The sequence below is a fragment of the Geotrypetes seraphini genome, chromosome 2, assembly GCF_902459505.1.
Source record: "Geotrypetes seraphini chromosome 2, aGeoSer1.1, whole genome shotgun sequence".
NCBI lineage: Eukaryota > Metazoa > Chordata > Amphibia > Gymnophiona > Dermophiidae > Geotrypetes > Geotrypetes seraphini.
This window is the reverse complement of record NC_047085.1, coordinates 7,855,464-7,867,706: the sequence shown is the minus strand read 5'-3', so window position 1 is coordinate 7,867,706 and position 12,243 is coordinate 7,855,464. Positions and strand designations below refer to the sequence as shown.

The 12,243-nt window shown below is 44.7% G+C and overlaps 1 protein-coding gene across 2 annotated transcripts in view; it reads left to right on the top strand.

Moving 5' to 3' along the window:
- NRBP2 (nuclear receptor binding protein 2) overlaps positions 1-12,243 on the top strand; it is a 127,730-nt gene that overhangs the window by 63,225 nt on the left and 52,262 nt on the right. For both annotated transcript variants that reach the window (XM_033933298.1, XM_033933299.1), the window contains exons 4-5: positions 741-830; positions 12,177-12,217. In XM_033933298.1, the coding sequence (XP_033789189.1) occupies positions 741-830; positions 12,177-12,217 (131 nt within the window). The remainder of the gene's footprint in view (positions 1-740; positions 831-12,176; positions 12,218-12,243) is intronic.

Genomic DNA, 12,243 nt, shown 5'->3' with positions numbered 1-12,243 from the left:
GAGTCAACTGAGAGAGGGCAACATTTTCAGTAGGGCAAACAAAAGAAAAGGAACCAAAGTAAAATCTTTCTTTATAAAAAGGGTGCCAAGAAGGATCCAAGTTTCGGCACCCAACAATGCCTTCCTCAGGGGACACTGATTGAGATACTCTCCAAAATGCATGTGATGAGCATTGGTGGTGCTCAGAGCTGGGAATGTCAGTGAGTTGCTCAGAGATTTCAAGGATAAAGGATATTTTGATTGATTGTATTTCAGCAGGTTACAAACTAGAAAGAAGAAGATGAGAGAATATGTCTTTACTATGAGGGCGATGTCTGGAATAACATCCCAATTATAGATGGGCCTGGGTGGGCACATCTCCACCCATTCTTGGCTCAGATCCCCTAGCTCCCTCTCCCCCAACTCTGCCCAAGGTTTAGTAACTCTCTCTTTGAACATCCTCTCCTCCCTTTCCCACTCTTATCTCAGAACCAGCATCAGCATCAGTTCACATCTGTGGTCTGTACCAGCCCTGCAGACCTCCCTCTGGCCCATCCCACCCTCACTGACAGGACACAACAGAGCCAGAGCTGGCAGCAGATATGAATCGCTGCTGCAGCTGGTGACCATTCTGAGGAAGGGGGGGGGGGTTCCTTTAATATTTCATTTTAGAATTGTCCGGCCCTTTGGTCTGTGTCCCCATTAAGAGGTATTTCAAACATGGAAGCCTGGTTGCTGGTTGATTGCTCTCTCTTTTACAGGTGGTATTTATAACAGAGTACGTCTCTTCTGGGAGTCTCAGGCAGTTTCTGAAGAAAACCAAGAAAAACCGGAAGACCATGAATGCACGGGTAGGATTCATCAGTGTCCGCTTGGTGTGTTGGAAGCCGCAGCCATAGGGTACCAGGGCTGTATGTCTATCTTACTGTATATTGTTATGCTGTGACGACTTTGTTTAATGTATTACAGTGTTATTACGGAGTCAGTTTGTAGAGTGACAAAACTACTGCACACTTACTTGATACTGAAGGCTGCCTCGGGGTTCCTGCACTCATAAACATGGGCTTCCTTTTTTGTTTGGAGGAGCCCAAAAGCTGTGCCCTAGGCCTGCCCAAGCTCCATCCCAGACCCACCCAAGCACCACCTCAGACCCCTCCCAAGCTCCACAGAACACAAATGTCAAAAACATAATAGCTGACCAAAAATGATAAACATAAATTAAATCAAAATCCCAAAAAGCCACACCAAAAAAACAGAAAGGTCCATTTCCTCCTATACTGGGCAAAATATAAAGATCACACATGCCAGGGATGGTGTTAGGCCAAGGAGTGCAATTAGGGCTACAGAAAACCCTAAGCCTGCTGGAAGCTGAAGATAGCACGGGCTGGTAGTGGGCTTTGGGGGTGCCCTCCCAAATTTCTTCCCAAATGGGAACCGAAATAGTCAAACCATCAAGGTGCAGCACCTTTCCCCCTTCCCTGCAGCTCCCCCTCCATCAGGTCCTGCAGCTCTCTCCCTTCCCTCCAGCTCCAGCCTCCCCTCCTGCACTCTTTCCTACAGCCCCAGCCCCAGCATCTCTCTGTTATGCCTTGCATTCTCTCCTCCCTCCCCTCGGGTCCATCAGCTCTAGTCCCACCCCCACTCGCGGGTCTGATGGCTCCAGCTTGCCGCCTGTGTATCCAGCATAGCATCATACCTCCCTCTTTCAATTTTCCATATCGTTCTCCCCGGGGAGCTCAAAACAGTTTCCATGAATTTATTCGGGTACTCAAGCATTTTTCCCTGTCTGCCCCAGTGGGCTCACAATCCATCTAACATCTCTGGGGCACTGGGGGAGCAAGTGTCCTGTCTAAGGTAATAAGGAGCAGCGCGAGTCAGAACCCACATCCCCAGGGTGCCGAGACTGCGCCACACTCTCAGACAGAGTATGGTAGGAGATAGTATGGCAAACACTGTCCGACAGGGAGGGCAAAACGTAGTTAAAGCATGGCAAAAAATAATATGAGAAAACATGGTATGGTGAGCATCGTATTACAAAGCGTGGGTCACAGAATGACCCAACTTGGCAAAATTGGTAAGGCAAATGTGCGTGATGAAACATAGCACAGAAGATCTGGAACAGCAAACACTGTGTGGCAGACAAGGTATGAAAGATTGAAGCATGGTAGACAGTGTGGCAATATGGCGAACAGTACGACAGAGGGTGGGAGAACATTGTATGAGAAAACATGGCATGGTCAGACATAGGACGAAGCACACAGCATTTTAGATTCGAGACAGCAGAAGGTCAGGCATTTTGTCAGAAGGTTTGGGGGAATTTGGATTGGCGCACTCTCCTAGAGGGTCAGGCCTTCTAACGATCTTAGGCAGGGAGACAGTTTGTTCCTTCTAGGAGAGCAAGTTGATCCCTACATAAGCCATCCCTTTGCCGGTCCCCTCCTTATGATGCAACTTCCTCTTTTTCCTCTCTTAAAACGGATGTGCCAGCAGCAGAGAGGGTGACTCGGGAAGTGGTGATTGCAGGGGGGGGGGTTCTCCACAGATTCAACAAACCGCCAAATACTGTCGCTTCCTCATCTATAATATTACCAAAATCCATCCTTTCTCTCTGAACACACTACCAAAACCCTTATCCACACTCTCATTACCTCACGTTTACCACTACTGCAATGTACTTCTCTTGGGCCCCTCACCTCCTCAGTCCATATTCCGTGAGAGCCGCTATTCTCACATTACCCCTCTCCCCATCCATTTCCAAATATGACTTACAAGTGCATTCACTCTGAAGCCCCCCAATATCTCTCTTCACTTATCTCCCCCCCCCCTGTGCTCCTCCCTGTGAACTCTGCTCATCGGGCAAGCCCCTCTTATCTGTACCCTTCTCCTCCACTGCCAACTCCAGACTCCGTCCCTTCTTTCTTACCACACCGTATGCCTGGAACAGGCTGCCAGAGTCAGTACGTCATGCTCCATCTCTAGCGGTCTTCAGATCCAAGCTAAAAGCCCACTTTTTTGAAACTGTTTTCAACTCTTCAACTCCCGCTCACTGCTGTCAGATACCTAGACCCACTCTATCATTTCCTCTACTATAATCTCTCCAATCCTGTCTGTCAAATTAGATTATAAGCTCTTCTGAGCAGGGACTGTCTATTGTATGTCAAATGTACAGCACTGTGTACACTTTTCAATGCTACAGAAATAATAAATAGTAGTAGCAGCAAGACGTTTTACTATTCCCGGCCAATTTTGGGGGGAGCCATGGTCCTCGTGGCCCCCCTGTTCCGATGCATATACCGCCCCACCCCCTTCTGCTGCAGCATGTGATAGCGCTTAGGCCAGCCACAGATCCCCATGTAACGTCCAGTGAGCTTGAGCCCCACCCAAGCTCTGTCATGTCTACATCCCTCTTACAAATATTCTACACCGCTACTAATGACTGGGGAGCTTCTGTAAAAGGTGAGCTGAATATATGGGATTCTTATGCCATCTATAAACATACACTATAATTATTATTTATTTACTAGTGTTTAAGCCTGTTAGATTAACTAGTGTGAGAATAGATGTGCAGACTTAACAGTTAAAAAATTTTACTGAAAACTTACCGTGAGAGCTTTAATATCCATTGTATGGTTGATAGGTCTGTCTGTCTTTCTTTTGCTGTCTCCTTGGTCACTGTATGTCTGTCTGTCTTTTTGTTGGTGTCTGTCTCCTTGGCTGCTGTATGTCTGTCTGTCTTTTTTTGCTGTTTGTCTCCTTGACCTCTGTTTGTATGTCTGTCTTTTTTTGCTGTCTGTCTCCTTGGCCGCTGTATATCTGTCTGTCTATTTTTTTGGTGTCTGTCTCCTTGACCGCTGTCTGTCTTTTTTTTGCTGTCTGTCTCCTTGACCTCTGTTTGTATGTCTGTCTTTTTTTCTGTGTGTCTCCTTGGCCACTGTCTGTCTTTTTTTTGCTGTCTGTCTCCTTGGCTGCTGTCTGTGTGTCTGTCTGTCTTTCTGTCTCTCTCTCTCTTTGGCCGCTGTCTGTGTCTTTCTGTCTCTTTCTCTCTCATTGGCTGCTGTCTGTGTGTCTGTCTGTCTTTCTGTCTCTCTCTCTCATGTTGGCTGCTGTCTGTGTGTCTTTCTGTCTCTTTCTCTCTCTCTCCTTGGCCACTTGTCTGTCTTTTTTTGCTTACTGTCTCCTTGGCCACTGTATGATTGTCTGTCTTTTTTTGCTGTCCGTCTCCTTGGCTGCTGTCTGTGTGTCTGTCTGTCTTTCTGTCTCTTTCCCTCCCTCCTGTTCCCCGGCTGTCCTGTGTGTCTTTCACTGCCGCCTTTTCTGTCAGTCTGTCAATGTCCGTCTGTTTGGCCCCCTGTCCTTCTTTGTGTGTGTGGAGATGTCAGGGGGACGTTGGAGGAGGTCCTGGATGTCGGAGGAATATTGGTGATGTTAGAGGGGATGTCAATTATTGTGCCCCTTCTCCCACCTATCTTTTTTTTTTTTCTTTTTTAAATCAAGCGGCAAACAGCAACCGACACAGAATAACTGCTGCTGAGTAAAGTAATCGCCACTCGCAGCAAATAGAACATACGCGTCGCACACGCTGAACACGTGCACACACCAAACGCTTTACCAGCTTCTCTTCTTACAATACAATTTCTCTGCCAGCCACGGAGCTACGGAGGCACGGAGCCACCAGGTTTGAAGTGCACATGCGCGCTAAGGGAATTATTATAGCAGATTAAAAAATGTATATACCGCATATAACTATGCGGTTTCCATAGCACATACATAAAATCTTGTTTCCCTCCGATTATCACATATAACATAGACATGTCTAAACAACATTATTAATCGTCCTTGTTATAAACAGGGATAGAGCGCAAATTCAATCAATTCAGAAATACAAGCAAGCTTTAAATCATGCATTGATGTCAAAAAAATTCTAAAAGGCGATAATCAACTGAAATATCCCTTAGCATAAGAAGGCATTGGCAAATAATTGAGTCTTCAGCATTTTCTTAAAATTCGTCCTCCTCACGCAAGGCATTCCATAGTTCTACGCCATGCATTGTCGACATTCTCCCCTCCAAACTTAATTTCATCCCATTTACGTCTCTAAGATCTCTTCTCGGTTTATAGATCTCAAAGAATTCTTGTAATTCTTGCTTCTGTATAGTCACAGACTCGTCTTTCTTTGTATTATTTGTGAGTTCACCCTTTCGTGTTCCAAGTGGGGGGGGGGGGGGTTGCCTGCTGTTTCTTCCATGCTGCGACACCCCCTAAATCTTTATTTATTTGCACTATGTAAGTCACATGGGTGTTTACCGAATAGCCCTAGAGTGGAATTCTGGCACATGAAGGCCTGTTGTTAGTGGCTACCGATCACGTGTCAAAAGGACTCCACTTCCTGAGCCTACCTTTGACGTGAATCCCCTATGTAGGCACCGTATGGTGGCTAACACCATGTCCGGCATTAGCCAAAGTGGCGTTAGGCACTGATAGGCCTCTGGAGGCACGATTCCAGTGCCGTCTGTTTAGTTACTGGTAGGCACTTTGAATTTGCCCCTTAAGTTGCGTTTCAAACAGTGTTTCCCTGCCACTAGGGCAGCTAAGTTAAACCATTGTTTATAGAATTTGCCCCATAAAGTGTCATTTTTCCGCACAAATTGCTATAGAATAACCTGCAAAATGCCTTATTAATAAAACTGGTACGTTACACAAGGGCATTCGAATAGCCATACTGGGACAGATCCCAAAAAAGTAAAATAGATCTTATGCTGCGTATCCTAGAAATAAGCAGTGGATTTTCCCAAGTCTGTCTTAATAATAGCTTATGGACTTTTTTTTTTTTTAGGAAATTATCCAAGCCTTTGTTAAACCCTGCCAAGCTAACTGCCTTTTACCACATTCTCTGGCAACGAATTCCAGCGAAGAACTATTTCTCTACTTTGCTTTAAATCCTGATTCCTAGCAATTTGCTGGTCTACCTGTTCCTCTCCATTCAGCATGTAAGAGACCTCAATCAAATCTCCCCTCAGCCGTCTCTATTCAATATAAGGAAATCATCTCAAGATCATTGAGAGGAATCAAGTCCATTAGTAAAATTTCACCCTTCTTTCCATACTTACTAACAACTGTGATATGGAATGGATGACCTCCTCAAATTAGATCGTGTTTATCTCTTCAGATCTTTCGTAAAACCTTAAAAACCACTATGTTTCTTCGCTTTTTAGGCAATAGTTGCAATGAATGTTAATGGATCTTTCTTTGTGATCTAATTATGTAAACCGAATCGAGTTCCTTATTTTGGAGATGATTCGGTATATAAGACTAAGAAAGCAAATAGAATGTTGGGCATGATAAAGAAGGGAATCACGAGTAGATCAGAGGGGGTCATAATGCCGCTTTATAGAGCAATGGTCAGACCCCACTTGGAATACTGCGTCCAACATTGGTCTCCCAACCTAAAGAAGGATATAAAACTGCTGGAGAGGGTGCAGACACGAGCAATGAAACTAGTAAAAGGTATGGAGAAACTGGAATACGAGGATCGACTTAAGAGACTGGGATTGTTCTCCCTTGAGAAAAGGAGACTGCGAGGGGATATGACCGAGACCTTCAAAATACTGAAAGGCATCGACAAAATAGAGCAGAAAAAAATTATTTACATTGTCCAATTTGACACGGACAAGAGGACATGGACTGAAGCTAAGGGGGGACAAGTCCAGGACAAATATCAGGAAGTTCTGCTTCACGTAATGAGTGGTGGACACCTGGAATGTTCTCCCAGTGGAGGTTATTGCGGAATCGACCGTCCTAGGATTCAAAAGCAAACTAGATGCGCATCTCCTTATTAGAGGCATAGAAGGATATGGGTGACTAAAAATTACACCAGGTGTACACCTGGCAGGGCCTCCGCGTGTGCGGATCGCCGGACTTGATGGACTGAAGGTCTGATCCGGAGATGGCGCTTCTTATGTTCTTATGTTCACCCTTTTCTGTATCACTTCTAATCCTTCTGTATCTTCTTGAGATACGGTGACCAGAATTTTGCACAGTATTCAAGGAGCAGAACGCATGATGGAGCGATACAAGGGCATTATAACATTTTCATCATGTTTTCCATTCCGTTCCTGATAAATCCTAACATTATATTTATTTTTGTTGCTGCTGCTGCACACTGAGCTGAGGGTTTCAACCTATTCTCAATGATGACCCCTAGATCCTTTACCTAAGTGGTGACTCCTAATGTGGAACCCAGCATCAAAGAGCCATAGTTCAGGTTCCTCTTTCCCAAATGCATAACTTTGCACATGCTCACAATAGACATCACTATAATTATCGGTAGTACCCAAAGATTAGAGGGTGGTCAATGATCCAATTTTTAAAAAGGGTTCCAGGGGTGATCCAGAAAATTACAGACCAATAAGCATGACTTCGGTGCTGGGGAAAATATTGAAAACTTATAAAAAATAAAATTACAGAACAGGTAGACAAACATGGTTTAATGGAACAGAGCCAAGGAAGGTCTTGTCTCACCAATTTGCTTGAATTCTTTTAAGGTGTGAATAAACATGTAGATAAAGATGACGCAAAACACTTGAGGACTGTGAAAAATTGCAGGAAGCCCTTGGAAAATTGGAAGACTGGACATCCAAATGGCAGCTGAAGAATAATCCAAATCTACCCTAGGAGTCAGCACCCAATAAAAAGATCTAGGTATCCTCGTAGAAACCACGCTTAACTGTTCCACCCAGTGTGTAGCTTTGGTAAAAAAAAAAAAAAAGCTAGGAATTACCAACTCCTGAATCCCCCACGCACTTCCTCTTTGGGCGCTGCCATACAGGCCTGCCCCCAGAAGTAGAATGAAGGGTTCGACGTTGCATGGTGGCTGCCCAAAGATTTAAAAGTTTAGCGCCGGGAAGAGATGGGTGGTGGAGTAGAGGCATAACCGACTGGTGACCACCAATCTTTGGGGATACCGTGGCCCCTGTGGCTCCCCTGTTACGATGCCCATGCATGAGGAAAAACTAAGGAGGTTGTAGTTCTTCAGCTTGGAATAGAGACGGCTGAGAGGGGTTATGAGGTCTATAAAATCCAGAGTGGTGTAGAATAGGTTAAAATTGAATCAATTTTTCACCCTTTCAAAAAGTACAAAAACCAGTGAACACTCAACGAAATTACATGGGAACAAATAGGAGGAAATATTTTTTTACTCAAAGAATAGTTAAGCTTTGGAACTCATTGCCAGAGGATGTGGTTACACTGGTTAGGGTTGCACCTTTGTTCTAGTCTCTTAGGCAGACATAGACTATACAATTCTATCCTTAGCACACCGACACACACTGGAGTCTCTATAATTTTCTGAAACTTTATTGCATAAATGTACGAGTAGCTGATTTACTCAGTTTGTCGATGTTCTCAGAAGTTCACTGCCCCAAGGCAAGAAACTCCATAGTTCTGAATGCTGACAATGGATGCTTGAGAGGAAGGAGGATTTGTGCCAAAGATGAGGGAGTAATTAGGTAGATTAAAGTATTTCATGTTCCAGAGGTGAGAGGCTGAATCATTCATGCTTGTGGTCAGATAGGTTTGGATAAAAAGACTAGTTCTTTTCAGAGGGAGATGAGCCTCTGACAGAAGGAAAAACATGACTGACCCTGAGACAAAGGGTCCAAAGGAAACACTCACAAGGCTAAAGGGTTGAAGAGAAGAGACCAATAGGGACAGAACTTGATAGCAGGTTACAGAGGGCCATCAGGGCAACTACTTTAGAACTGACTAAGAAATACAGCAGGGATCAAGCTCAGCTGAAAGGGGGAAAGGAGGAGGCTTTGATGCAGGAGATGACATTACCCACAATGCATTGCTCAGCACTAAAGTTCTAGAAAGTGAGAATGCATATTGGAGCCATGTCATGAAACTAGTATAAGGCTGCCAGGGACAGAACAGTTAGCATAACTGGGTTTAAGAAAGGTTTGGAAAGTCCATAGCATGCTATTCAGACAGACATGGGGGAAGCCACTGGGTGTCCTGGATCAGTAGCATGGAATATTTGTACTTTGTAGCCCGGATTCTCATAAGCCGACGGGCGTCCTATACAGAATCGGGCCTAAAATAAACACAATTCTGTAACCGACATCCATGTATACAGATGCCAGTTACAGAACCGGGTTATTGTAGACGCGGCCACTACACTTATCGTGGCAAAGGATCTCCTTACCGTGAACATAAGAATTGCCACTGCTGGGTCAGACTAGTGGTCCATCGTGCCCAGCAGTCCGCTCATACGGCAGCTCCCAGGTCAAAGACCAGTGCCCTAACAGAGACCAGCCCTATCTGCGTTTGTTTTGGTTCAGCAGGAACATGTCCAACCTTGTCTTGAATCCCTGATAAGTATAGCTTGATAAGTATAGTGGCTGCATTTGTGGCCGCCATTCTCCCCCCCCCCCCAAACAAACAAATGAGGCAGGAGGGATGCCCAATCCCTCCTGCCTGGAAGACCCCCTAACTCCTGAAGTTCGCCAGCAGGAGGGTGCCCAACCCCTCCTGCCGGAAGACCCCCCCCACCCCAGTGAAGAACCTGCCGTGAAGAAACCTCTCCTGAAGAAACTCCCCACATGCAAAGACACCCCCCGGCTAACACCCCCCACTAACCTTAAAAGTTGATCTACCGGCTGGCCGACAGGCCCGCCTCTGTTGAAATGAAGCAGGCCTGCCCCTTTACAGTTTTATTCACATTCAGCTTCAACCCATGATCATTCATCCATTCCACAATCTTCTCCATATAAACCTGCAAACGCTTCTCCAATGCTTGAACACCATTACGCATGAGGAAAAAAAAGAGTATATCGTCAGCATAAAGTCTCTACTGAAGACCTAGCTTCTGAAACACTGCTCCCGATGCAGACATACTGTATATATATTGAAAAGGATAAAAGATAGGGCTGAACTCTGGGGTACCTCTCTCTTAACATCCACCACTCTAGATATTTCTATCCCACTTCATACTCTAAAGGATCTGCCCCTCAAATAGGATTCAAATCATTGCAAAACCTCCCCAACCATACCTAATCTCTCCAACTTCAATAACAATATGTTGAGATTGATAGAGTCAAAAAGCCCCTGAAATATCAAGTGACACAAGGCAATATCTCACATTTTTATTAATTTTCCTCCCGTAAAGTGTCCAACATAGAAACCAGAAGCAACTCCATACTATGCGTTTGCTTAAATCCAAATTGAAATGGATCAAGACAATCAGTCATTCAACTGTTTCATCACAACCTTCTCAATTACCTTACCCACAAATGAGACCACAGAAATTGGCCAAAAGTTCTTCATCTCCTCTACATTCAACCCATTCTTTTTCAATATTGGTGTAACTGTGGATTCTTTATATCCTGAAGGCAAAATTCCCTCACTCAATGACTTATTCTCGACAGAAGTTACAAAAGGACTCACCTCATGTGATATGTGCCATATAATACTACTGTTACATGGGTCTAACACCACGTGTGTTGGCTTCACCTGACTAATGATCAATGATACCTCTTCATTCACAAGACCAAAGGTACTCCAAGAGTCTGTAATACACTTTAAACCAATGACTGAACAACCTACTATGACACTCCCACTCCATACTTCCTCAATCTGCTTACATTACATAAAAGATGCGTAAACCTTCGCATTAGATAATTGCTCACTTCCTGATCCACATTTTCCATCAAGAAAATATTTAACTGTGTTAAATAATTCCCTTGGTTTACTCTGAGCGTATTTAATACGCTCCTGAAAAAATCTAATGCGCTCATTTTCACACAAAGATTTATATTCTAACAACCAAATGCAATAACTGTCACAGTCTTCCCGATCTCCAGATTTCCTCCAAATTCTCTCAGATTTACGCAGCTCACGTCTCACTTTAACTATGGACAGGGAACAAAATCATGGTGTACCAGGATTAATTTCTCTGGCGCTACCGTGTCTAAAGTAAAGCAGCTAAACCCAACCATAAAGAAGGTGTGAGCAGTTCTGTCGAATAGAAAAGGGGCCCAGACTCATGTAGTCCCCGGACATCATCCACAAAACTCTCCCCCAAACTAAGAAAGTAGAGCAGTATCTGGTCACTGAAAATAGCCTCAAAGCACCCTCAAAGAGCGTATTCATAATCAAGCTCACTCTCTTGGTGACAAAGATGCCAAATAGCCCCCCTCCCCCAAGAAGCAAAAAGCATTTACTCCTGTGTATGTGTCCCGCTGCTTCCCGAACCTTCCAAGCAGCTATCGACCACCATCTCCAAAATGATGGAGGGTCCGAAGAAGTCCAAGATTGCAAGATACATTTGCGAGCCAGGAGACACACCTTAGGACACCACAGCAAGCCCCACTTAGGCAGGCCTCAAAAAGCCCCAGGCCTATCGAGCAGGGTGCTCTGTTAATCTAATAAAAAGGTGAATGACCGAGGTGGCCAACAGTGGACTGATGAAACCACATTGTCAGGCTTTATTGCTGTTGTATATGCATGACAGGAGGAAAGAGGTTGAAGTTATCCCTGTTTCTTTATGGCAAAAGGATAAGGACTCAATATATTGCCTTTCTGTGGTACAGTCAAAGTTGTTTACATATTATACACAGGTATTTATTTGGTACCTGAGCCATTGGAGGGTTAAGTGACTTGTCCAGCGTCCCAAGAAGCTGCAGTGGGAATTGAACCCTTTTTTCCAGCTCTCAGGCCTCTGTACTAACCTCTAGGCCAGGGGTAGGCAATTCCGGTCCTCGAGAGCCAGAGCCAGGTCAGGTTTTCAGGATTTCCACAATGAATATGTATGAGATGGATTTGCATGCACTGCCTCCTTGAGATGCAAATCTATCTCATGCATATTTATTGTGGATATCCTGAAAACCTGACCTGGTTCCAGCTCTTGAGGACCAGAATTGCCTAGCCCTGCTCTAGGCTCCTCCACCACTTCGCCTCTGACTTTGCTCCTTCATCTGCTGTAAGCCAAGACTTCTTCTGTGCGTTTGCTGACATCTTCAGGCTTCTGAGAGGCTATGAAATCTGACAGGGTGGGACATTTTATGAGAGAGATATTTACAATCTATCTTCAGCAACAATGTGAGAATAGGAAAGAAGCAGAATTATGGGTCTCTCTGTGCTGCGGAGCCTTTGACTGTACTTGGTTACCAGGAGTGACTTGTGACTCTTTCTTATTTAAGGCCTGGAAACGCTGGAGTACGCAGATCCTGTCAGCGCTCAGGTGAGCGCATACGAGTGCCTCTGTTC